The sequence below is a fragment of the Dendrobates tinctorius genome, unplaced genomic scaffold (genome assembly GCF_039654945.1).
Source record: "Dendrobates tinctorius isolate UK_male_01 unplaced genomic scaffold, ASM3965494v1 ptg000074l, whole genome shotgun sequence".
NCBI lineage: Eukaryota > Metazoa > Chordata > Amphibia > Anura > Dendrobatidae > Dendrobates > Dendrobates tinctorius.
In genome coordinates this window covers 2,911,292-2,938,629 of record NW_027361742.1, presented here as the reverse complement: position 1 = coordinate 2,938,629, position 27,338 = coordinate 2,911,292, and the positions used below count along the sequence as shown (strand labels likewise).

General features: G+C 42.8%; 1 protein-coding gene across 3 annotated transcripts in view; it reads left to right on the top strand.

The window, feature by feature from the left end:
* The window catches only part of LOC141096343 (complement factor H-related protein 1-like), a 511,185-nt gene that overhangs the window by 279,894 nt on the left and 203,953 nt on the right, over positions 1 to 27,338 (top strand). For all 3 annotated transcript variants that reach the window (XM_073582884.1, XM_073582883.1, XM_073582882.1), the window contains one exon: positions 14,255 to 14,320. In XM_073582884.1, the coding sequence (XP_073438985.1) occupies positions 14,255 to 14,320 (66 nt within the window). The remainder of the gene's footprint in view (positions 1 to 14,254; positions 14,321 to 27,338) is intronic.

Here is a 27,338-nt window from a genome sequence, read left to right as displayed (position 1 = left end):
TTACGCTTCTGATCCATTACCCTTTTATTGCTTTTAACATTGTGGTGTACTCCATAATCAGCCTGAGAGCATCTGTGTCTGCCTCCTGAAATATATACGTAGATTTAGAATGTTAAAACTATACCATATACAGTGGGGCAAAAAAGTATTTAGTCAGTCAGCAATAGTGCAAGTTCCACCACTTAAAAAGATGAGAGGCGTCTGTAATTTACATCATAGGTAGACCTCAAATATGGGAGACAAACTGAGAAAAAAAAATCCAGAAAATCACATTGTCTGTTTTTTTTTCATTTTATTTGCATATTATGGTGGAAAATAAGTATTTGGTCAGAAACAAAATTTCATCTCAATACTTTGTGATATATCCTTTGTTGGCAATGACAGAGGTCAAACGTTTTCTGTAAGTCTTCACAAGGTTGCCACACACTGTTGTTGGTATGTTGGCCCATTCCTCCATGCAGATCTCCTCTAGAGCAGTGATGTTTTTGGCTTTTCGCTTGGCAACACGGACTTTCAACTCCCTCCAAAGGTTTTCTATAGGGTTGAGATCTGGAGACTGGCTAGGCCACTCCAGGACCTTGAAATGCTTCTTACGAAGCCACTCCTTCGTTGCCCTGGCGGCGTACTTTGGATCATTGTCATGTTGAAAGACCCAGCCATGTTTCATCTTCAATGCCCTTGCTGATGGAAGGAGGTTTGCACTCAAAATCTCACGATACATGGCCCCATTCATTCTTTCATGTACCCGGATCAGTCGTCCTGGCCCCTTTGCAGAGAAACAGCCCCAAAGCATGATGTTTCCACCACCATGCTTTACAGTAGGTATGGTGTTTGATGGATGCAACTCAGTATTCTTTTTCCTCCAAACACGACAAGTTGTGTTTCTACCAAACAGTTCCAGTTTGGTTTCATCAGACCATAGGACATTCTCCCAAAACTCCTCTGGATCATCCAAATGCTCTCTAGCAAACTTCAGACGGGCCCGGACATGTACAGGCTTAAGCAGTGGGACACGTCTGGCACTGCAGGATCTGAGTCCATGGTGGCGTAGTGTGTTACTTATGGTAGGCCTTGTTACATTGGTCCCAGCTCTCTGCAGTTCATTCACTAGGTCCCCCCGCGTGGTTCTGGGATTTTTGCTCACTGTTCTTGTGATCATTCTGACCCCACGGGGTGGGATTTTGCGTGGAGCACCAGATCGAGGGAGATTATCAGTGGTCTTGTACGTCTTCCATTTTCTAATTATTGCTCCCACAGTTGATTTCTTCACTCCAAGCTGGTTGGCTATTGCAGATTCAGTCTTCCCAGCCTGGTGCAGGGCTACAATTTTGTTTCTGGTGTCCTTTGACAGCTCTTTGGTCTTCACCATAGTGGAGTTTGGAGTCAGACTGTTTGAGGGTGCGCACAGGTGTCTTTTTATACTGATAACAAGTTTAAACAGGTGCCATTACTACAGGTAATGAGTGGAGGAAAGAGGAGACTCTTAAAGAAGAAGTTACAGGTCTGTGAGAGCCAGAAATCTTGATTGCTTGTTTCTGACCAAATACTTATTTTCCACCATAATATGCAAATAAAATGAAAAAAAAACAGACAATGTGATTTTCTGGATTTTTTTTTCTCAGTTTGTCTCCCATAGTTGAGGTCTACCTATGATGTAAATTATAGACGCCTCTCATCTTTTTAAGTGGTGGAACTTGCACTATTGCTGACTGACTAAATACTTTTTTGCCCTACTGTATATACCTGGTATCTGTTGTTATTGTACCCTTTCTCAAATTTCTATATTCTTGTCGAATCCATACTGGGCCTGAGAGCGTCTGTGTCTGCCTCCTGAAATGTATACGGAGATTTAGAATGTTTAAACTCTACTACATATCCCTGGGATATGTTTATACTGTGCCCTTTTTTCAACTTTGTATATTATTGCCTAATCCATACTGAGCCTGAGAGCGTCTGTGTCTGCCTCCTGAAATGTATATGGAGATTTAGAATGTTTAGACTCTACTATATATACCTGGGATATGTTTATACTGTGTCCTTTTTTCAACTTTGTATATTATTGCCTAATCCATACTGAGCCTGACAGCGTCTGTGTCTGCCTCCTGAAATATATACGGCGATTTAGAATGTTTAAACTCTACTATACACTCACTGGCCACTTTATTAGGTACACCATGCTAGTAAGGGGTTGGACCCCCTTTTGCCTTCAGAACTGCCTCAATTCTTCGTGGCAGAGATTCAACAAGGTGCTGGAAGCATTCCTCAGAGATTTTGGACCATATTGACATGATGGCATCACACAGTTGGCGCAGATTTGTCGGCTGCACATCCCTGATGCGAATCTCCCGTTCCACCACATCCCAAAGATGCTCTATTGGATTGAGATCTGGTGACTGAGGAGGCCATTTGAGTACAGTAAACTCATTGTCATGTTCAAGAAACCAATCTGAGATGATTCGAGCTTTATGACATGGCGCATTATCCTGCTGAAAGTAGCCATCAGATGTTGGGTACATTGTGGTCATAAAGGGATGGACATGGTCAGCAACAATACTCAGGTAGGCTGTGGCGTTGCAACGATGCTCAATTGGTACCAAGGGGCCCAAAGAGTGCCCAGAAAAAATTCCCCACACCATGACACCACCACCACCAGCCTGAACCGTTGATACAAGGCAGGATGGATCCATGCTTTCATGTTGTTTACGCCAAATTCTGACCCTACCATCCGAATGTCGCAGCAGAAATCGAGACTCATCAGACCAGGCAACGTTTTTCCAATCTTCTACTGTCCAATTTTGATGAGCTTGTGCAAATTGTAGCCTCAGTTTCCTGTTCTTAGCTGAGAGGAGTGGTACCCAGTGTGGTCTTCTGCTGCTGTAGCCCATCTGCCTCAAAGTTCGACGCACTGTGCGTTCAGAGATGCTCTTCTGCCTACCTTGGTTGTAACGGGTGGCAATTTGAGTCACTGTTGCCTTTCTATCAGCTCGAACCAGTCTGCCCATTCTCCTCTGACCTCTGGCATCAACATGGCATTTCCGGCCACAGAACTGCCGCTCACTGGATTTTTTTTCTTTTTCGGACCATTCTCTGTAAACCCTAGAGATGGTTGTGCGTGAAAATCCCAGTAGATCAGCAGTTTCTGAAATTCTCAGACCAGCCCTTCTGGCACCAACAATCATGCCACGTTCAAAGGCACTCAAATCACCTTTCTTCCCCATACTGATGCTCGGTTTGAACTGCAGGAGATTGTCTTGACCATGTCTACATGCCTAAATGCACTGAGTTGCCGCCATGTGATTGGCTGATTAGAAATTAAGTCTTAACACACAGTTGGACAGGTGTACCTAATAAAGTGGCCAGTGAGTGTATATACCTGGGATATGTTTAGACTGTGCCCTTTTTAACTTTGTATATTATTGCCTAATCCATACTGAGCCTGAGAGCGTCTGTGTCTGCCTTGTGAAATACATACGGAAATTTTTTCTATTTTCACTATACTATATATACCTGCTATCTGTTGATACAGTACCCTTTGTGCCAGAAAGTCCTCCACCCACCGCCTCATTGACAACGTGAACATGTGTGATTATTTCTTGCGGATCTTCTTTTTATACTATGGGGTTATCCATACTGAGCATGTGAGAGTCTGTGTGTTACTCCTGAAATATATATGTAGATTTAAAAATTACCCCAACACTGTATACAGCTCTACGCTTGTGATACATTACCCATTTACTACTTTTTATATTCTGGTCTAATGCATACTGAGCCAGTGAGTGTCTGTTTCTGATTCTGGAAATATATATGGAGATTTAGAATGTTTAAACTATGCTATATATACCTGGTATCTGGTAATACTGTACCCTTTCTCAACTTTCTACATTCTTGTCTAATCCATACTGGGCCTGAGAGCATCTGTGCATGCCTCCTGAAATACATACGTAGATTTTTTCTATTTTCACTATACTATATATACCTGGTATCTGTTGCTACAGTACCCTTTCTGCCAGAAAGTCCTCCTCCACCCACCACTCTAAGTGCATCATTGACTCCTGGATTTAAAAATTACCCCAACACTGCATACAGCTCTACGCTTGTGATACATTACCCATTTACTGCTTTTTATATTCTGGTCTAATCCATACTGAGGCAGTGAGAGTCTGTTTCTGACTCTGGAAATATATACGGATATACCTGGTATCAGGTGATACTGTACCCTTTCTCAACTTTCTATATTCTTGTCGAATCCATACTGGGCCTGAAAGCGTCTGTGTCTGCCTCCTGAAATATATACGGAGATTTAGAATGTTTAAGCTAGACTATATATACCTGGTATCTGGTGTTACTGTACCCTTTTTCAACTTTTTATAGTATTGTCCAATTCATACTGTGCCTGTGAGCGACTCATAAAATATATACGGAGATTTACAATGACCCCTACACTGTATAAAGTTGTACGCTTCTGATACAGTACCATATATCTGCTGGTATTTTGGGTCCATTTTCACAAAAAATTAGGAAGTATGGTTTAAGAGGCAGCGGACGTGGGCGTGGGTGGCTAGCTGGTACTGATGGTGTCTTCAAACAGAGGCTGGACAGACATCTGACTGGGATGATTTAGCGAATCCTGCTTTGAGCAGGGGGTTGGACCAGATGGCCCAGGAGGTCCCTTCCAACTCTACGATTCTATGATTCTTTGGTGGTGCATCTGCTGGTAGTACCCTGTTTTTACTCTGGGGAAATTGATGCCACTTTATTGTAGTGTGGGAATGATTTTTTGAAATGTGGAGACTCCAAGCTAGGTCTCCATCTGGTGGGTTGCCTGTTGTGGAAGGTGTGTCAGAGGTCCATCGTACTATTTTTACTCTGGGGAAATTGATGCCACTTTGAGGCAATAATTTTTGCAAATGTTTGCAATCCACGTTGGGTCTCCTTCATGTGTGTTGCCTCTAGCAGTAGTGCTCCCAAACTGGTAGGCCTGCACTTATTTTTAGTCAACTACCTGTGTTACTATCTTTACATTTTTCTACCAATAGTAGTCAAAACTGATGTTTGTGCCACCTGAGTGTTTCTGGGAAAAAAAAATCACAGTTTGAGCTGTTGCATGATATATCAGGGCTCCCAGCAAAGAAGATTAACACCGCTCCCTCACCCACCCCATTTTAATTGAAACTTAAATTAAAAGCTCTAAATGCTGGCCCAGTCACTGAAAGCTCATGCATGGCCCATGGCTGACTGCTTCTGTGCTATTATACAATGTTTTACTGTGGGTCAATTGACGCCACTTTTCCTGACGTCTGCCCCTAATTTTTGGAAATGTTTGGAATCCAAGTTGGGTCTCCTTCATGTGTTGACTGAATTTGTCAGACTGCTCAGAGCAGCAGACCTACACCTCTCACTAATCAATCTGTTACTGATCAATGTTTTAGCTAGAAATACTAGTCTAAGCTCTGTCCCATGCATCTATGCTGCACAATTATACTGTTTGTACTCTGGGTCCATTGATACCACTTTCCTGTTGTCTGCCCCTAATTTGAGCTGTTTGGGAAGCTTTTTGCCACTCCTTAAGGTGTTGTCTATATGTTAGGTTTTGCCTTCCATTAAATTCAATGGGGTTTGGTACGTTCGATGAACCGCTCGATGAGTATGTTTGGCAAACGTAGGGACTTTCGCTGAACCTATCCTTCAAAGGTTTGCTCATCTCTACTTGCTGGCAGAGTCCTCTCTTCTCTTGGATCAGTCGGTGACTTGTATTGCTCATGATTATTGTACTTTTTAAATTTGTTTAATGTAAACCCCTTTCACATGAAAAAGTGCCATGGCATAAATGGTGCTATAATAATAAATAATAATAATGTTGCATAGTGCTCTACTGACGATCGGAGTATATGTCAGAAGTGTGTGAATTCAGTGGTGTAACTAGAGTCTGATGGGCCCTGGCCAGTCTGCTATATGTCCCTTATTCTGGGCCAAGTCCTGGTATATAGCCCCCATCTTGGTATGTGTCCCCCATTCTGCTGCTATTTAATGTATAGAGGAAAATTAACCATTATTCTCACCAGGGGTGTACATAGAATTCATGGGCCTCCATAGAAGTATAATGCATCCCATAGTTCTCCACCTAATATACTGCACATCTCATAGCCAACCATGTAGTGTAATGCACAGTCCATAGTCATCCATAAAGTATAATGCACCTCTTAGTCATCAATAAAGTATAATGCACCACATAGTTATCCATGCAGTAGTATGGCCACTGACTTAAAAATAAACACTTACCTTTCCTTTGCTCCCCTGCTGTGCGCATTCTCTAGTGAAGTCGGCAGCTGACCTTGGTGTGCGATGGGAGTGTGTGACGTCACTGCCATGTGCCCCAGCCCCATAATGTGCATGTAACGTCAGCTGCTGGCCTCTTATGGGCAGTGTGTACTGTGGTGCGCAGACCCGATGTGTCTGTACATCGCAATACATTGTAAGGACACACATCTAGTTGAAGTTTCTACTGGCATCAATGGACCCCAAACCCACCAGGCCCAAACGCGGTGGTGACCGCTACCATTACGCTTCTGGCTGTGGTAGTGGTGGAAGTGCACAATAGGCAAACCACAAACTTCAGCAATTCAGAATACCAAAACCAAGACTTTCACATTTCATCCAGGATGGTGGGCATCAATGGTTTTACCACTTTTTTAACTCTTTGTATAATAATAATAATAATTTTATTTCTATAGGGCTGACATATTCCGCAGCACTTTACATTTTAGAGGGAACTTGTACAGACAATAAACATTACAGCATAACAATAGACACATAGATCAGAACAGATACCAAGAGGAATGAAGGCCCTGCTAACAAGCTTACAATCTTTGAGGGAAAGGGGAGACACGGAAGGTAAATGGTAACAATTGCTTTCGTTGTTTGAACCAGCCTTAGGCCTCTTTCACACTTCAGTTTTTTACAATCAGTCACAATCTGCCAGGTTTTGAAAAAAACGGATCCGCAATTTTCTTTTGAGGATCTGTTTTTTTCCCCATTGACTTACATTATTGGCGGATTGCCGTCCGTTGCATCCTTTTTTTTGCGGATCCGCCAAAAGTTGCTGTCCGTCACCATCCTCAAAGATTTCAAAACGGAGCTTGCAAAGTTTTTTCTCTCTCTCTCTCTCTCCCTCTCTCTCTCTCCCCTTTTCCAGGCTGCGATTCCTTTAAAATTCTTCATTTGTCGGATCCGTCAAAACAACGGACGGGTGCCATCCGTTGTCATCAGTGCTAAAACGGATCCGCCATCCGTCCTTTTGGCGGATTTTGACTGATGCAAAAAACTGAAGTGTGAAAGAGGCCTTAGAGTAAGAATCGGGTGTTCATGTAATGCTGCAGGAACCAGTTAACAGCTTAATTATGTAACAATTCAGACACAGAGGGCTATTACATGCACAAAGCATGTGAGAACATGATGTGAGGAACCTGGTTATGGTAAAAGATGATGATTGGGCAACACAGGGAGTTAGATTAATGCGTTGAGATGGTAGGCCAGTATGAACAAATGCATTTTTAGGGCACACTTAAAACTGTGGGGATTGGGGATCAGTCTTATTAACCTGGGTAGTGCATTCCAAAGAACTGGCGCAGCACGTGAAAAGTCTGGGAGATGGGAGTGGGAGTTTCTGATTATTGAGGATGTTAACCTCAGGTCACCAGCAGAACAGAGGGCACAGGTAGGGTGGTAGACTGAGACTAGGGAGGAGATGTAGGGTAGTGCTGAGTCATGGAGTGCTTTGTGGGTGAGGGTAATAAGTTTGTTCTGGATTCTGGAGTGAATGAGTAACCAGTGTAATGACTGGCACAAGGTAGAGGCATCGGTGTAACGATTGGTGAGAAATATGATCTTGGCTACAGCATTCAAGACAGATTGGAGAGGGGAGAGTTTGGTAAGAGGGAGACTGATTAGTAGAGAGTTACAAAAGTCCAGATGAGAATGAATAAGAGTTTTTACAGAGTCAAAAGTAAGAAAGGGATGAATTCTAGAAATGTTTTTTAGGTGCAGATAACAAGAACGAGCCAGTGATCTGATGTGGGGGGTGAATGAAAGCTTGGAATCAAATATGACCCTAAGTCAGCGGGTATGTTGCTGGGGAGTAATGGTGGAACCACACACATGAAATGGCAATGTTGGGTATAGGTACATTAGTAGAGGGAGGAAACACAAGGAGTTCCATTTTTGACAGGTTCAGTTTCAGATAGAGGGAGGATATGTTGTTAGAGACAGCGGTAAGACAATCACCGGTGTTTTCTAAAAAGGCAGGGGTGATATCAGGAGAAGTGTATAATTGAATGTCATCAACATAGAGATGGTACTGGAAACCAAATCTACTGATTGTTTGAGATGAAGGGAAGATTAGAGACAGGTCTATAGATAGCAGCACAGTTTTTGTCGAGGGATGGTGTTTTAAGTAATGAATGTATAATGGCATGCTTAAATGAGGAGGGAAAGATACCAGAAGAGAGAGAGAGAGGTTGAATATTTTTGTTAGTTGAGCGGTGACAGCAGGGGAAAGGGACAGGAGGAGATGTGATGGAATACTGTCACTGGTGCAAGTGGTCGGGCAAGAAGATGCAAGGAGCCTGATTACTTCTTCTGTGACTGGTTCAAAGTCAGAGTGAGCTAGATGCAGTGGGGGAGGGAGGACAATGCATGGCATGAGGGGAATGGGAGATAATTTCCTGTCGAATATGGTCAATTTTTTTTCTTTGAAATAGTTGGCCAGATCGTCAGAGCGGAGATCCATGGATGGGGCCTGCACTCTTGGGGTGAGTAGGGAATGAAAACTGTCAAAGAGATGTTTCGGGTTATTGGATATTGAGGTGATCAGGGTATTGAAATAGGTTTGTTTGGAGAGGTGAAGGGCAGTGTTGTGTGTTTGAAGCATAAACTTATAATGGAAGAAATCTTTGGGTAGATTAGATTTTCTCCACAAACGGTTGGCGCACCTGAAGCACCGCCGCAGGAAATGTGTTTGCAGTGTGTGCCATGGTTGTCGCCGTCTGTGCCATATTGTCTTATGTATAGGAGGTGCAGTTTCATCCAGGGCACTTTACAGAGTTTCGTTGTAATGCTTCAGTGCAGAATCAGGACGTGAGAGGGAGGAGATAGGGGCCAATGATGACTGCAAGTTCTTCATAAGTTTCTGGGTGTTACTGGCCTGTATGTTTCTATAGGTGTGGAAAGTAGGGGTGATCTGAGCAGGATTCCAGTTCTTGATAGAGAATGAAAGAAGATTGTGGTCAGAGAGTGAGAGAGGGGAGTTTGTAAAATCATCCACTGAGCAAAGCCGGGAGAAGACCAAGTCGAGGGAGTTTCTGTCTTCATGCATTGAAAAGTTAGTAAGCTGCGAAAGGCCGAAAGAGGAGGTTAGAGATAAAAGGTGAGTGGCAGATGGGGAGAGGGGAAGAGCAATAGGAATGTTGATATCATCCATTATGAGGGTCAGGATGTCACTGGAAAGTGTGGAAGCCAGTTGGCAAAGTGATCCATGAACTGATTGGAGGGGCCCGGAGGGCGATACACCATTGCCACTCGCATGGAGAAGGGGATGTAGAGTCTGACAGCATGGACCTCAAAAGAAGGGAAGACAAGTGAGGGTACTTGAGGGATAACCTGAAAGGTACATTTGGGTGATAGGAGCAGACCAACGCCTCCACTTGCTTTGCTGTCCGATCTTGGGGTATAAGAGAAGTGTAGTCCACCATATGAGAGAGTAGCAGCGGTGGGGTCTGAGTGCTGGATCCAGGTTTCAGTAAGAGCCAGGAGGTTAAGAGAATTAGAAAGCAAAAAGTCATGGATGAAGGAGAGCTTATTACCCATTGAAAAAGATTTTCCAGTGTCTCCAGGAGATAAAATAACAATTGCTTTATTGAAAATATAAAATCTTCTTACCATCAAGTAAAAACAACATAAAGAGGCGTATGGAGGGGTATGTTGTTTTTACTTGATGGTAAGAAGATTTTATATTTTCAATAAAGCAATTGTTATTTTATCTCCTGGAGACGCTGGAAAATCTTTTTCTATGTTGTGCATGCACTATACACCCGGGTCAGGGTGTTTCCGTGCGTCGGAGGTGTGATTAGGAGTGAAGAGGGGTGAGCACAAAATTTCCTTTTGTGCTTATTACCCATTGAGCCAGAATTCCAAAGGGAATAATTGAAAGAGACAGAAGGCATTCAGGGAATATTAATAAGATTAGAGGGGTTTCTCAGTGTAGCAGTTGTGGGGTTTGACTTGTTGTAACATTAAGGGCTGGGGTTGTGAGAAATGTCTTCTGTGACTAGGAGAGGGAGGATAGAAAGAGTGAGCAGATGGGTAAGTGATTTGTGAGAGTGTTTCTTGTGTTGGATGGTGGGACTGAATGAATCTGCTCTGTTTAGAAATGTGAAAAGAGCATGAGTGCTATATATAGGAAAGGGGAGGACTGAGGGGCCAATATAGATGGAGTGTAAAGATACACATTATACAAAAGCATATGGTAAATAATTATTGTAGTCCAAATGTACTGGGAATAGGTTTGTATAAATTTCTTACCTGTCTCCTGCCCTGTCTAACTGCCATGGTATAACTGCCAAGTACTTTGATGAAATGTACTTCTATTAACCCCTTAATGACAGCCAATACGTCTATTACTGACCTGAGATATAAGAGAATATCATCCCCATACAGGTGACAATCCAGCAGTTGTCAACTGTACACTATATCTGACAACTTGCTGTATCACAAACGATCAGTGTTGGCAAAGACCATATCTGTTTAACCCCTTAGTTCCTGCTATCAAAAGTGACTACAAATAAATGGTTTATAGATTGTGGGGGCTTACGCTTTAATCTAATTGACACACCGAGATCATGATTGTGTGGTGTTGATGTTTGCCATAGCAGTTCATGACCATATAGCGTCCTTAGAGTCTCCCAGCTATAGCGATCAGCTCAGAAGTTAGCAACATTTAGGTGGTAAACAAACACTTTTTCATTCCTGCTATACCACTTTGCATTATTTCATGAAAGACACCTGAAGGGTTAATAAACTATCTGACAGAAGTTTTCAATATGTTAGGAAGTGCTGTTTTAAAAATGGTATCACGTTTCGGGTTTTCCAATATATAAGACCCACAAAGTCACTTCAAACCTGGATAGGTCCCTCAAAAAAATAAATTTTGTAAATTTCATTGAAAAAATTATAAATTACTGCTACATTTTAAAACCAGAACACATGACACATGCACAAAAACTGAACGGGTCAATAAGACCCTGTTCACACCAACCAAGAACTAAGACACAGAAACAGAACACAGTATGACAAACGTGCATAAATACTCTGCTGTAAAACATATGTAACTGTAAGTAGCAAGTGCTAGTAAAAGATGTTAACAAAACCAGGGTATTTTGTTGATACTTTTTTTGCAAAAAAATGTACGCTAAGCCACTCCGCCGCGTCAAGGCATACCCTTCTCGGAGCAGTCCTATCTAATATATTTAAAAACCTGAACATGTGACTAATACCTTCATGAGCAGGGTTCAGAAAGGTGCTGCCTGGTATGGGCTCGCTGGGCAAAATGGCTTTTTATGCATGTCCCAAAAGAGAGAGGCGGGGATCTCCCAAAGCTTGCATAAGCAAGAAATCAATAGATTCAGAACACATGCACAAAAACTGAACGGGTCAATAAGACCCTGTTCACACCACCCAAGAACTAAGACACAGAAACAGAACACAGTATGACAAACGTGCATAAATACTCTGCTGTAAAACATATGTAACTGTAAGTAGCAAGTGCTAGTAAAAGATGTTACCAAAACCAGGGTATTTTGTTGATACATTTTTTTGCAAAAAAATGTACGCTAAGCTTTTGGGACATGCATAAAAAGCCATTTTACCCAGCGAGCCCATACCTTTCACCTTTCACCTTTCTGAACCCTGCTCATGAAGGTATTAGTCACATGTTCAGGTTTTTAAATATATTAGATAGGACTGCTCCGAGAAGGGTATGCCTTGACGCGGCGGAGTGGCTTAGCGTACATTTTTTTGCAAAAAAATGTATCAACAAAATACCCTGGTTTTGTTAACATCTTTTACTAGCACTTGCTACTTACAGTTACATATGTTTTACAGCAGAGTATTTATGCACGTTTGTCATACTGTGTTCTGTTTCTGTGTCTTACATTTTAAAACCTCCTAAAAGATAACAAAATAAATTAGCGTTTTAAAAATGGTAATGATGTAAAGCTGACATGTGGGAAATGTTATGCATTAATGTTTTTGTGTGGAATGACTATCTTGATTAAAGGGATAATCATTTAAATTTTGAAAATTGCAATTTTTTTACATTTTTGTCAAGTTTCTGATATTTTTTATAAATAATGCACAACATAATGACCTAAATTTACCATTACCATAAATTATAATGTGCCACGAAAAAACTATCTCAAAATCAATAGGATTTGTTGAAGCATTCCAGAGTTATCACCACATAAAGTGACATTGGTCAGAATTTAAAAAATTGGCCCCGTCACTAAGGGGTTAAATGTACATAAATGCTAACCCATGCATAAATGCTTCCCCAGACTGTGTCTCAATATATAGGAGGCTAGCTCTAAGATCTCTCACTATTTTACCTTGTTAGCAAACCACTTTGAATAAGTTGCATGACCTTACAGCATAAAGGGACAAGCAGAGTAAGTTTAAATGCCTAAATAACATTACATATGCTTGCAAATATGAATAGGAATAACTGTACACGTGCAGGATGGATCTGTCATGGTCACGTGTGTCAGGACGCAGATGATACCGCAAGGCGAACCCATAACACATGTGACCCTGGATACAGCGCCTCCAGTGGGGCGAATTTAAATAATAAAACGTGCAGATGGATACACCGCCTCCACCTGGCGAATTTAGGAATTACACGTTAATCTAAATTCTGGAAACCCCGCCTCCAGTACGGCGAATTTAAATAATAAGGGGGACCTGGGAAACATTTACAATGGTGGGCCCTGCGATAGGGAAAAGGGAAGTGGAGACCTCCTGAGCTCCCCTGAGCCAGTGTCCCTGCACTCCTAACGTTCCCTATACAGGCTCAGAACCTGTCGCCGCACGCGAACCTTTAACCCTTGCTCGCCCTGACCCTAAACCCTCACTAGGGAATTGGGCGGTGCGGAGACTAATCCCACCACTGCACTAATAACACACATGAGGGAAAGAGACAATACAGGGGGACACCACTTAGCTTTATGCTCTGTGCTTATGCTCCTGCAACAGAGCCCTCCACCTGCGTGCATCTTCTCCTCAACCCGAATCCATCACCATAACAGGATCCTTCACCTCGGTGCAGCCTTAGAGCAGAGTCCACCACCAGTTGCTGCTGCTTAGTAACAGAGTCCCAAGGATGAGTTCAGCTTCTGCCACGAAGTCAAGCATGCTTGAGTCCAGCTCAGCAGCCAAGTCCCACATGGTGAGTGCCACTCTCCATAGTAGCCACTCCACCAGTCCATGCAGACACTTCCTGCCGACACCATCACTGCGACCCCACCACGCCATGCCAGCCCTTCATCCAGACACCATAACTGACACACGCCCCCCCTGGCTAAGCTGCACAGGACTCCTCCTCAGCTCCATCCTTCCACCAGGCTCTCACCAACTCAAAATATAGGGAATGAATGAATATCACCAGACATGATTACACACCCTGAGACTCATTTATAGAGCCCCACACCTGATTCCTAATTGTGTGTGCATTAAACCTAAAGTGCGATACCACTAACCACCACCGGGGACAGTCAAGTCACTTTGGCAACTTGGCAAAAGGAAAAAAAGTTCACACTGTGCTTTTAAAACTGTCAGATCAAATTCAGATCATGACAGGATCAGTGCAGGAGTTGAATGAGTTGATTACCTATATGAAGAGAATAGAGATGCGTGTCAGATTCTCCCATGGTATAACTGCCAAATACTTTGATAAAATGTACTTCGATTAAATGAACATAAATGCTAACCCCTTTCTACATTTGATTCTACTATTGATTTGATTCTACAGATCATTTTTAAAGCTATGAAATACTGTTTTTTATAGATAAGAATGAGGAATTATAGAAGATACATCATTCATTACAAATGTGCATTTCTTAAATCCTCCACAGCATGCATTTTTTCTAAGAAATGTAAGTGACATGATAATACTATCCAAAATATTATAAATTATGCTTATGTATTTTAGAGGAGATACCTGATGAGCCAGATGCCACTAATCCGCCACTTGAAGACATAGAAAAGGAAAGTACCGGTATGTTATTTATTTCAGTTTTCAATCCAATATTAATACATACAGCAAAATTGACTAAATCATACCCATAAAGGAAACCACAATAATACAATTTATCTGACACTGCTTCATGACAACTAGGAGAATGACACATAATAATAATTTGGCTGTCAAGTTTTCCAATTTTTTGACAAAAAGTTCATCATTAGAGCTAACAATAGAGTCTGATCTATTGGTAACCAGTAGAATGAAAGATTAATGAATTTGCAGTTATTTAAAGGGATCCTATCGCCATGAAAAATCAGTCCAATCCACGGGGAGCATGTTATAGAATAGGGGGAGTGGGGTAGAGTGATATATAATTTTTTGAGAAAAGATTCAGTATTAGCTGTGTTTCAATCATTTCATACTTTGCTCTTTCTGGGATTTTGGGTCCAGTAGATGGTCTCATCAGTGAATGACAGCTTTCTTTGCATAAGTGTACATAGAAAAATAGTTGTCAGCCACCAATAGGACTGCCCATTGGACTAAAAATCCCAGAAAGAACAGAGGTTTAAATGATTAAAATGCAAGTTACTCTATATTGAATCTTTTTTCACAAAACTATATATCAATTTACTCCGCTCCCCTGCTCTATAGCATGCTGCCTCAATATTGGATTGCATTTTCATGGTGACAGGTTCTTTTAAGCTTATGGCACAATTCTCAAAATCACTAAGTCATCTTACTGTAACCCTTATAAAATGATATAGATCTCTAATGCAGTTGACATTAAAGTTTAGCATGTACCCCAATAAAAGTGCAACATAAGCACCAACTTCCAAGAAAAAAATAATCACACCCAATAAGTTGCAATGAGCGGACATGGATGTTCGAGTTTGTTGGGTTTGGCTGAACTGTAGTTCAAAGTTCGGTTTGGGCATCAGAATTTGACCCTAACTTAATCCTGAACACAATAGAAGTCAATGGGGACCTGAACTTCGATGCTTTAAAATGGCTGTATAAAGGTCATAGTATGGGCTAAGGGTCTGCAAAAGCAAGTAAAATGGAGGCAAGAACAAGACGATTGCCCTGCAAACAAATATGGATAAGTAAATGACTTAAAATAGCATAGAATATTAAAAAAGTAAAAATAATCTTGTGTCCATCTCAAGACCCTTAAAAGTTAGCACAGTAGTAAGGCCCACTGTCTTCTCTATTTATAAAGTACCTCCAAACACTTCAATCAGGAATCCTGAGAACTTACAAAATCAAAACCATTGAAAGAATCAGCCATCATATGCTCTGGCCAAAGTTGTTAACCTGTTAAATCTTTGACAGCGGCACTTAACACATGCTGACAGGGTGGCGAATCGTTTCTTGTGCCCATTGTTGTGCCCGTGATCGCAGGGCACTGATGCATTGCCATGACAGTCAGAGGTCTGCTGAAGACCATCATGCTCGTCATTGATGATCTTCCTGTGAAAGTCAGCCTGCAGCTGGTGTGAACACAGGAGATTGTGATACACATCTATGTATAGCACAAGCGATCAGAAAGTCACAGCTTCAAGTCTCCTAAGGGGACTATTCAACATAATAAAAAGTAAAAAAAAAGAAAGTTTGAAAAAAAATACAAAAGATCAAGTAACCTCCTTTTTGCACCATTAAAAATAAAACAATTAATAAAATGTACACTCACTGGCCACTTTATTAGGTACACCTGTCCAACTGTGTGTTAAGACTTAATTTCTAATCAGCCAATCACATGGCGGCAACTCAGTGCATTTAGGCATGTAGACATGGTCAAGACAATCTCCTGCAGTTCAAACCGAGCATCAGTATGGGGAAGAAAGGTGATTTGAGTGCCTTTGAACGTGGCAAGATTGTTGGTGCCAGAAGGGCTGGTCTGAGTATTTCAGAAACTGCTGATCTACTGGGATTTTCACGCTCAACCATCTCTAGGGTTTACAGAGAATGGTCCAAAAAAGAAAAAAAATCCAGTGAGCGGCAGTTCTGTGGCCGGAAATGCCTTGTTGATGCCAGAGGTCAGAGGAGAATGGGCATACTGGTTCGAGCTGATAGAAAGGCAACAGTGACTCAAATTGCCACCCGTTACAACCAAGGTAGGCAGAAGAGCATCTCTGAACGCACAGTGCGTCGAACTTTGAGGCAGATGGGCTACAGCAGCAGAAGACCACACTGGGTACCACTCCTCTCAGCTAAGAACAGGCATCTGATGGCTACTTTCAGCAGGATAATGCGCCATGTCATAAAGCTCGAATCATCTCAGATTGGTTTCTTGAACATGACAATGAGTTCACTGTACTCAAATGGCCTCCTCAGTCACCAGATCTCAATCCAATAGAGCATCTTTGGGATGTGGTGGAACGGGAGATTCGCATCAGGGATGTGCAGCCGACAAATCTGCGCCAACTGTGTGATGCCATCATGTCAATATGGTCCAAAATCTCTGAGGAATGCTTCCAGCACCTTGTTGAATCTCTGCCACGAAGAATTGAGGCAGTTCTGAAGGCAAAAGGGGGTCCAACCCGTTACTAGCATGGTGTACCTAATAAAGTGGCCAGTGAGTGTACTTACTTGATGTCACTGCATTCGTAAAAGTCTGATCTATCAAAATATAAAAATAATCCGATCGTTAAACTGCATATCAAGAAAAAAACATTGAAAATCCAGAGTTAGTTTTTTTGGCTGACGCAATATTGCAATAATATGCAAAAAGAGGCAATTAAAACATTGTATGTACCCCAAAATAGTATCAGTAAAATCATCAGCTTAAGGTGCAAAAAATAAGCTCCCACACATCCCTTGTACATTCCAAAAATTTTAAGCATTGCGGATCTTGAAAAAAGGCAACACAAGATACCTTAGGTTTTTTTTTTCAAATTTCTGATTTTTTTTACCACGTAAAGGGAATCTGTCAGCAGGATTGTGCACAGTAACCTACACAGAGTGTCAGGTCGGTGCCATTACACTAATTAAAATGATACCTTGGTTGATGAAATCCGTCTTGTGGTTGTTGTTTCATCTTTATGTTCAGTTTTGAGTTAATGATATGCTCATGCTCTTGGGCGGGGCTGTGGGCAGGGGTTTCATGTGGTGCTCTGCTTAGGTATTCATAATGCAGCCTGCTGACAGGTCACTGATCCCTCACTGACCTGCCCCCTAGTTTACATAATATTATATGTACATATTGATAAAAACTCTACAGGCAGATGTCAGCCATAGCAACAGCACTGCAGTGTAATCACATATGTGCTATGTTTATAATTAACTAGATGGAGGCCCTGGGTACCATAAACCTGTAAAAAATAGAATTAAAATAAAAAATACTGATATATTCACCTTCCGACGGCACCCGGACTCTTTCCCTCCTCTCACCATGTGCCAGCCATCTTCCAGTCCCAGTAATGCTTAGCACGAAGTACCGGAGATGACGTCACTCTCACGAGAGCGCGACGTCATCAGCGGTCTTTCAAGCAAAGCTTACTGGGACCGGAAGATGCCTGGCGCGTGGTGAGAGGAGGGAAACATCAAAATTGTTAGTCCTAATATTGGGGTTCAATTAAGAGGCCCCATTTGCTAATAAAAATCGTTACGACTAATTGTGTTGTGCAGGCCAGAGTCCACATTTCCCACTCAAAATAGTTTTGGGCTATCACTCTGTTGCACTTAGGAGGCCCCATTTGCTAATCAAAATAGTTAGGCCTAATATTGAGGTTCAGCCAGGAGTTCCCATTTGCTAATCAAATTGTTAGTGCAAATAGTGTAGTTCAGGCACAGTATCTAAGACAATAAATACTGATTGTTCATTTAGTGACAGGTGACTGACAGGTATAGGCCTAAGGTTGTGAAACAGCTGGTTAGAAGAGAAGGTTACATGAGTGGGAAAAAGTGAGGTCATGGTGACAGGGGAATAGCCTTGGTGTTCAAAGTGTACATCAGTGAGGTGTTTATTAGAGATGAGTGAATATGTTTGGAAAACAATCGACAAACATAAATTCGGCATGAATATGGTACATTCGGATTCGTGATCGGTAACACGAATATTTTCATTTAATCAGAAAAAGTCGGTAACATTCGGTAAAAGATAGAATAAAAGCCAGCAATTCAGCAGCTGCAGAAGTTTGAAATCACAGCAGGAGTCAACAGGATAGAAGAGATAGATTACATACAGTAAAAACATATACAGTAGAATAGGTAGATATACAGATGTCTTTGACAAATACAACTAGCACAGTGTGTGTGCAACTTACTGTACATGTATTTAATAGAGATGGGCGAACCCGAACGGTAAAGTTCAGCGTCAGTACTGAACACCTACTGATCGGGCACGGACACTGAACACGGACTTCACCAGGAAGTCCGTGTTACTGTTCAGGTTCGACTGCCCGAACACCGGGTGTTTGTCATGCTGTCACGTGCATGGCAGTGCGGCAAACACCGCTTCTAATTGGCGGTGAAATCATCCACACCTGTCAGAGAGCTGCGGTTCCCATGCTGTCAAAAGACAGCGTGAGCGCTCAGCTGCAATTGGAGGTATAAAGCTTACCTCTGGTCACTGGTGTCAGCTGATGGGACTACTGATCCCATCATTCGACACCTGCTACCGCTAATTGCAGTGAGAGCAGGAGAGGCTGATGGGAGTATTTATCAGCCGCTGCTGCGATGTAAATAAATAATTAACAAAAAAATGGGGTGGGTTCCCCTGTATTTTTGTTAACCAGCCAGGCAAAACTCACAGCTGGGGGATGCAACCCTCAGCTTTCAGCTTCAGCAAGGCTAGTTATCAAGAATAGAGGGGTCCCCACACTGTTTTTTTAAATTATTTAAATAAATAATTTAAAAAAACAACATTGCTAAAGCAGACAGCTGCCCAGAAAAGACACACATATTACTTGCCCTGTAGCCGTGGTAAGTGCAGTTCATATTTGTGGGGTTGATGTCACCTTTGTATTGTCAGGTGACATCTAGCCCACGGCTTAGACACCTATCTATTACTAATTCTATATTCTATAGCTTCCCAGGCTATTAATATCTGCTCACAGCTGTATACTTAGCCTTTACTGGCTATTACAGTGGGGGAACCTAAAAAAACATGACGTAGGGTTCCCCTACAATTAGCAACCAGCAAAGGCTATGCAGACAGCTGCGGGCTGATATTAATAGCCAAAGAAGGGTCCACGGATTCTGGCCCCCTTCAAGCTAACAACAATCAGCTCTCAGCCGCCCCAGAAAAAGCACATCTCTAACATGCGCCACTTCTAGCATTTAGCCTCGCTCTTCCCACTTGCTGGATGGGAACACAGCCCGGCTGGGAACACAGTCTCAGTGACGTCACTGCTAGTCACTGAGGCTGCGCTCGCAGCAGTTCAGTCACCAGTGGTTCTCAGCCTGGACAGTCGCATCTTGGCACCATCTTTTTAAAACTATTTTTCCCCCAGACATGGATTACGGCATGAGACAGAACGACAGACATGTATGGTATATTGTTGGGGTTTTTTTGGCTTATTACAGGAGAACGAGAGCTTCAGTGTAATTAGGCAAAGTTGTAAGTATGGTTTAAGATCATTAAAGGAGTATGTGTCATATTTTCAATTAAAGGACTTTATTCTTGGTGTGTGTGTTTTTATAAAATGTGACTCTGGGGTTAGTAATGGAAGCATCTTATTGACGCCTCTCCATTGCTAACCTCGGGGCTTGATGTGACCTGACATTACAAAAGTGACATCAACCCCACAAATATGAACCCCACTTGCCACCACTATAGGGCAAGTGGAAAGAGCCGGGCAAAGCATCAGAATTGGAGCATTGAATAGATGTGCCTATTCTGGGCAGCTGTTGGCTGCTATTTTTAGGCTGGGGGGGTCAATATCTATGGTCCCTTGCCAGCCTGAGAATGCCAGCCCCCAGCTGTCGGATTTAGCAAGGCTGATTGTCAAAAATGGGGGGACCCCACTCCGTTTTTTAAATTTATTTAAATAATTTAAAAAAACTGTGCGGGGACCCCTCTTCTTCATTAACAAACTTGCTAATGCTGACAGCTGAGGGTTGCAGTCCCTAGCTGTGAGTTTTGCCTGGCTGGTTATCAAAAATAGGGGGGAACCCACACAGGTTTGTTTTAACAATTTATTTAAAGCGCAGGAGCAGCTGATGAATATTCCCACCATCCACTAATATTCCATTCATCCGCTCCTGCTCTCACTGTTGTTAGGGGCAGCAGGTTTGGATGATGGGAGCGGTTGTCCCATCAGCTGACACCAGTGACCGGAGGTAAGCTTTATACCTCCGATTACAGGTGAGCGCTTACACTGTCTTTTGATAGTGTGGGAACTGCTGCTCTCTTACTGGCGGGGATGATTTCACCACTGATCAGAAGGGCTACGTCGCTGTTTCCCACACTGTCACACAGCTTGGGAATCACCGGCTTTTGTGCTGTGTAGAATAGAGAACCAGGCTGCAAGTGCTGCTGAAGTGCCTGGTCTGGAACTGTTGGGGCTGAAGCTCCTGTTGCAGGAGGGAAGGAAATTGAGGATGGAGGAGACCTATGACCTGCAGAGAGGGGGCATGGTGAGTCAGGGGAGTATAAGGAGGTTTACTCGGGAAAAGAGGCTTCCTGCCAGAGGGCTGAGTCAGAGAGGACCTGTGCCATGCCGCGAGTAGCAATGATAAAGGTTAGGTGCAGTGAGGACCCGATGAGTGTAGCCAAGTGTGCAGATCAGAGCACGCCGAGCGATAGTTTGTTGGGAAAGGCTTCTGGCAGAGCACAGATCCAGGATGGGCGCAGTAAAGACTCACAAGTATCAGCAGGCATGCCGGGAAATGCGTGCTGGGCAGAGTGTTGCAGTGTGGCTATTCAGGTACCAGCGGGAGTGCTGATAGTCGGGCGCCAAGTAAAACATAGCGGTGCGGGCATCCAGGTATTGGCAGGTGCACAGGAAAGCACATGCAGCGTAGAGACATGTTCAGAGCTTTACTCTTTGACTCTGCAGTTCAATGGACTAAGGGCTCAGCGGGCAAAACCGGTCACCATCTACTGCCGCCAGAAGCAGAACCGTGTGTTAGGTGGGGAAGCCTGATGGGGCCTCCGCCTACAACCCATCACCCATCGGACTGTAAGTGTGTAAAGGACAGCAGAGTCACGATAAGTTGAACGTGATAAAAAGACTGTTGAGTTAAATAACCCTTACACTGTTAAAGTTGTTTAAGCCCTTGCTGGCTCCCTGCAAGGGGAACCCCTTTTTGTGTTAAGTAAACCACACTCTTGTTAACCCTTGCTCTGTGCCTGTATGTTACTGCATCCTTGTATCTGCTTTACCTATGGTGTAGTCGGCAGGATGCAGTCCTTGGACACAGATGTTGCACAACAGCCCACTATGAGTACCCCCAAGTTCACCTTACCATTGGGTAAGTGCACAGAACCACGGGTTATACTCCCTATATCCTCTTATTCGGCTGTGCAGGCAAAGGAATCATGGAGCTAGAGTAGAATCCCGAAGAGGACTACCCATGGACAGAGGTATCCTCCTGGGTTTGAGAACATTGCCATTGTCTGCAGACTTTGCATCACCTGGTACAGACCAGGCTTTGGGAGTTGGAGCATGCTGAGAAGACTCCGCCGTGGGGGACAAATCTCCAGGCTGGGGACCGTGTCTTAATACGAGAAAGGCATCCTGGGGACAAACTGGAAAATCGGTGGGAAAGAGACCCGTATCGGGCAAAGCGATGAGTCAGCTCCGAAAGGCATGTGTATGAGATTCAACCTGAGGAAGGAGAAAGCTCTCCTACTCAGATAGACAAGGCCGAAGCATATTCTGGTTAACTATCAAAAGATCCTGTTCAGGTGGGAGAGGCACCGGAAACTCTTAAAAGAGCTCCCCCGGTAGAGGAGGAAGAAGAGGAAGAAAGTTTTGAACGACTTCCCGAGGATGGTCAAGTAGGACAAGGACCCGGGGTCCCTGAAGAATCTGTCTCAGAGGGAACAGACACACCATCGCTCTCCCCTATGCAACCTGACTACCACCCAAGAGGACTCCACTACTCCATCCAACTTACGACGCTCCGAGCGAACAACAGCCGCCAACCCTCCCATTTGCTATAACCAGGATCAGTTCATTTGGTAGAAAACTGTTCAAGAAAAAGGAAGACGGACATGTGTTTCACAAGAATCCTCGCCCGTGGAATGGAGAGCAAAAGAGGTGGAGGAATGTAGGGATGGGCCAGGCTGGTGATATCTCTCTCATGTTAGGGCTGGAACTGTCAGGACTGTCACCATTGTTGCCAGGGGAAAGACTTTTTGACTGGAAGAGACCTTTACTCCTGACCATAGGGGGTGGGTTTAATATTAAAGAGATGGGGCGCGCCATAACGAGGCCTTTGGCGGGAAGACAGCGTGTGTTACAGGAGAAGATTGACTCCCTCACTGCAGACCGATGCCAATAAGCAGGCTTGCTTTGCGCTCTTTCATCCCCTGCGTATATAGACTGTGTACCTCCAGAGACCATCACTCCTGTTGTCGCTGACGTGACTAAGGCAAAACGTTCTTGACCAATGACTTTTGCCAGCCTGAGACACAGTACTCACCAAACATTGAACGCTGAAGCAGGTAGCGTGACTGCGGACTCAACTTTGGGACTTCATTCACTAAACGCAGTGCTGCAGATACTCACTCGAACAGAACCTTGTTTCAGGACCACAAGACTTCGCATGGGAAGGCCAGGATATGTAGTCTCCTTTAAGAGACCGTGTTTCACCTTTCACCAGAACCAGTTCGGGGACTTCGCGCGTCACCTACGGCGCCATCATGGAGTTTTCCAGCCTCCTCCATCTGGGAGCCACAGACTGATAAGTTAACCCGTTATTTGAACTTTTTCTATTGCCCTATTAATGTATACGCCTTGTTCACATATTCCCTCAGCTAATCTCTCCCTGCATGTATCATAGAATCATAGAATCATAGAATCGTAGAGTTGGAAGGGACCTCCTGGGCCATCTGGTCCAACCCCCTGCTCAAAGCAGGATTCGCTAAATCATCCCAGTCAGATGTCTGTCCAGCCTCTGTTTGAAGACTTCCATTGAAGGAGAACTCACCACTTCTCGTGGCAGCCTGTTCCACTCATTGATCACTCTAACTGTCAAAAAGTTTTTTCTAATATCTAATCTGTGTCTCCTCCCCTTCAGTTTCATCCCATTGCTTCTAGTCTTTCCTTGTGCAAATGAGAATAAAGTTGATCCTTCTACAATGTGACAGCCCTTTAGATATTTGTAGACAGCTATTAAGTCTCCTCTCAGTCTTCTCTTTTGCAAACTAAACATTCCCAAATCCTGCAACCTTTCCTCATAAGACAGGGTTTGCAGACCGGTCACCATTCTGGTCGCTCTTTTCTGAACTTGCTCCAGTTTGTTGATGTCTTTTTTAAAATGTGGTGCCCAAAACTGGACACAATATTCCAGATGAGGTCTGACCAAAGAGGAGTAGAGGGAAATAATGACTTCACGTGATCTAGACTGTATGCTTCTGTTAATGCATCCTAGAATTGCATTTGCCTTTTTTGCTGCTGCATCACACTGTTGACTCATATTCAGTCTGTGATCTATTAGTATACCCAAGTCTTTTTCACATGTGCTGTCACTTAGCCCTATTCCTCCCATTGTGTATATGCTTTTTTCATTTTTATTGCCCAGATGTAGTACTTTGCACTTCTCCCTGTTAAAAACCATTCTGTTAGTTGCTGTCCACTTCTCCAGTTTATTTAAATCTTTTTGAATCCTCTCTCTCTCTTCTCTAGTATTAGCTATCCCTCCTAGCTTTGTGTCATCAGCAAATTTAATCAGTTTACCCTCAATTCCTTCATCTAATTCATTGATAAAGATGTTGAACAATACAGGGCCCAGGACAGAGCCCTGTGGTACCCCACTTGAGACATTCTTCCAACTGGATGTGCAGGCATTTACGACCACTCTTTGGGTCCGATCACTAAGCCAGTTATGAATCCACCTAACAGTTGCCTTGTCCATTCCATACTTAGTCATTTTTTCAATAAGGATTTTATGAGAGACTTTGTCAAATGCTTTGCTGAAGTCAAGATATACTATATCTACAGCATTTCCTTGAGCCACCCAATCAGTGATACCGTCATAGAAGGAAATTAAGTTAGTCTGACATGACTTATTAGTTACAAACCCATGCTGACTCTGTTTAATCACTTCATTCTTATCCAGGTATTGACATACATGTTGTTTAATAATTTGATCAAAGATCTTTCCTGGTATAGAAGTCAGACTCACCGGTCTATAGTTGACTGGGTCCACCTTCTTCCCCTTTTTGAAGATAGGAACAACATTTGCTCTTCTCCAGTCTTCTGGCACTTCTCCTGTTCTCCAAGAATTTTCAAAGATTATGGAGAGGGGTTCAAAAATTTCTTCTGCTATCTCCTTCAGTACTCTGGGGTGTAATTCATCTGGTCCTGGAGACTTGAATTCATTTAGGTTAGCTAAGTGTTTCCTCACTATCTTTCTGTTTATAGATATCCTGGATTCTTCTATTCCCTTAATTGGACAGTGAATAACAGTTGATGTTACATTTCCTTTCTCAGAGAAAACAGATGCAAAATAGGAATTTAAAAGTTCAGCCTTCTCAACATCCTGTCTTACCATTTCATCATTTTCATCCTGTAAAAATCCTATAGCATCTTTGACTTTTCTTTTACTTTTGACATATCCCCAAAATCCTTTATTATTGCTTTTGACATCTCTTGCAAGCCTCAATTCATTTTCAGCTTTAGATAATCTGATTTGTGCCCTGCAAGTTCTGCAAACAGCATTATATTCTTCTTTAGATATGCCTCCCTCTTTCCATTTTATAAACATTTTTTTCTTCCTTTTTAGCATGTGCTTAAGTTCTGTGTTCATCCATCCTGGTTTCCTTAAATGCTTCCTATTCTTCCCTCTTTTCGGAATTGTTAACAACTGTGCTTTGAGAATTTCATTTTTCAAGATTTCCCATCCTTCCTGGACATTTTTGTCTTTAAGGATATCCAGCCATTGGATCCCTCCAATTCTCTTTCTGAATCCCTTAAAATCTGCCTTTCTGAAATCTAACCTTGACGTCTGAGTCTTCACAGGTCTTCCGCCTCTAGATATCCAAAATTCTAAAATAGCATGGTCGCTACCTCCTAGGGTCCCAGCCACTTTTACCTCCTCAACCATTTCCTCCCTGTTTATAAGGATTAGATCCAAGGTAGCAGTTCCCCTTGTTTTCTCCCCTACCTTTTGGAAGATAAAGTTGTCAGCAAGAGAGGATAAGAATTTCCTTGACCTGTTAGTTTTGCCTGAGAGAGATTTCCAACAAATGTCTGGATAGTTGAAATCTCCCATGACAACTATGTCATATTTTTTGGAGAACTTGGCCATTTGATGCATAAAGAGTTCATCCATATCTTCAGCTTGCACAGGCGGCCTGTAGTAAATGCCTACAATGGTGTCCTTTCCATTGTTCTGTCCTTGTATTCTTACCCAAACAGTTTCCACAGAACTTCCAGTCTCTGAAGCTTCAATCTCTGTGCAGATATACGCGTTTCTAACATACAATGCGACACTTCCTCCTCGTTTATCAAGTCTGTTTCTTGCAAATAAGTTGTATCCTTATAGTCTTGTATTCCAATCATGTGTATTGTCCCACCAAGTTTCAGTGATTCCAATGACATCATATTTCTTTTCCTGTGTTAGTAGTTCCAATTCTCCTTGTTTGTTGCCCATGCTTTGTGCATTAGTATAGAAACATTTTAGCTTGTGATTGGTTTCTCTTTCTCCAATATTTTTATTAATTAGATTCTTTTGTCTTTGTTCTTCCCTTCCACTTCTAATAGCAGAGTTCTCAATAGCATTTGTCAGGTGTATGGCTTTTTCTGGTCTTTTGCTTCCCTTCCCATGTTGTTCTAGTTTAAAGCTCTCCTTACAAGTGTAGCAAGGCGACTTCCAAATACATGCTTTCAAGTCTTCGTAAGGTGCACCCCATCTCTAGCAAGTAGTCCATCGTATAAGTAATTCACTCCGTGATCCAGAAATCCAAATCGTTGCTGACAGCACCATCGACGTAGCCAGTTGTTCACCTGCAGAATCTTATTCCACCTCCTTGTTCCATGGCCATCCACTGGGAGGATGGAAGAGAAGACCACCTGCGCTCCCAGTTCTTTCACTTTCTTGCCTAAGTCTTCAAAGTCTCTGCAGATGGTTTCCAGGTCATTTCTTGTGGTGTCATTTGTCCCCACATGTAGTAGCAGGAATGGGTAGTCATCTGTAGTTCTGAAGAGTCCTGATATCCTGTCAGACACATCTTTAATTTTTGCACCTGGAAGACAGCACATTTCTCTTGAAGTTATATCCGGTCTGCAGATAGCGGCCTCTGTTCCTCTCAACAGGGAATCCCCCATGACCACCACTCTCCGTTTCTTCTTCACAACATTTTTCTTTCTCCATCCAGGAGGACTCTGAGGGCATACAAGGTTGCTGTTTGTTGGCAAAGTCTTATCCTGATGTATTTCTTCATCGTTTTCCTGCATGAGAGCCTGGTACTGGTTTCTGAGCAGTATGGGTGCTGACTGCCTCCTGATCCTCCTGCTTCTCTGGGTCACATGTCTCCATTCCTCTGTTTCTTCAGGTGCACTTCGAATTTCTTCTCTTTCTGTAACATGAAGAGATAATTCTGCTCTGTCCAAGAACTCTTCACCTTCCTTAATGATCTTCAACGTAGCTAACCTCTCTTCGAGATTTTGCAACTTTTCCTCCAACAGGGACACAAGCTTACATTTGTGGCATGTGAAGTTTGGCTTTTCCACTGGTAAGTCTGTGAACATGTAGCAAGAAATGCAGCTCACCAAATGGCTCCTGGCCTCTTCCATCTTGAGATTTCTTAAAAACGATGAAAAATGAGCCAAAATTCGTGGAGACTCTTCACCTATCCCTGAAGGCACTGGGAATATGCAAATGATCTCCTCAAGACTCTTCCCCTGGTTTTCCGATTTCCTCTTTTAATAATAATAAT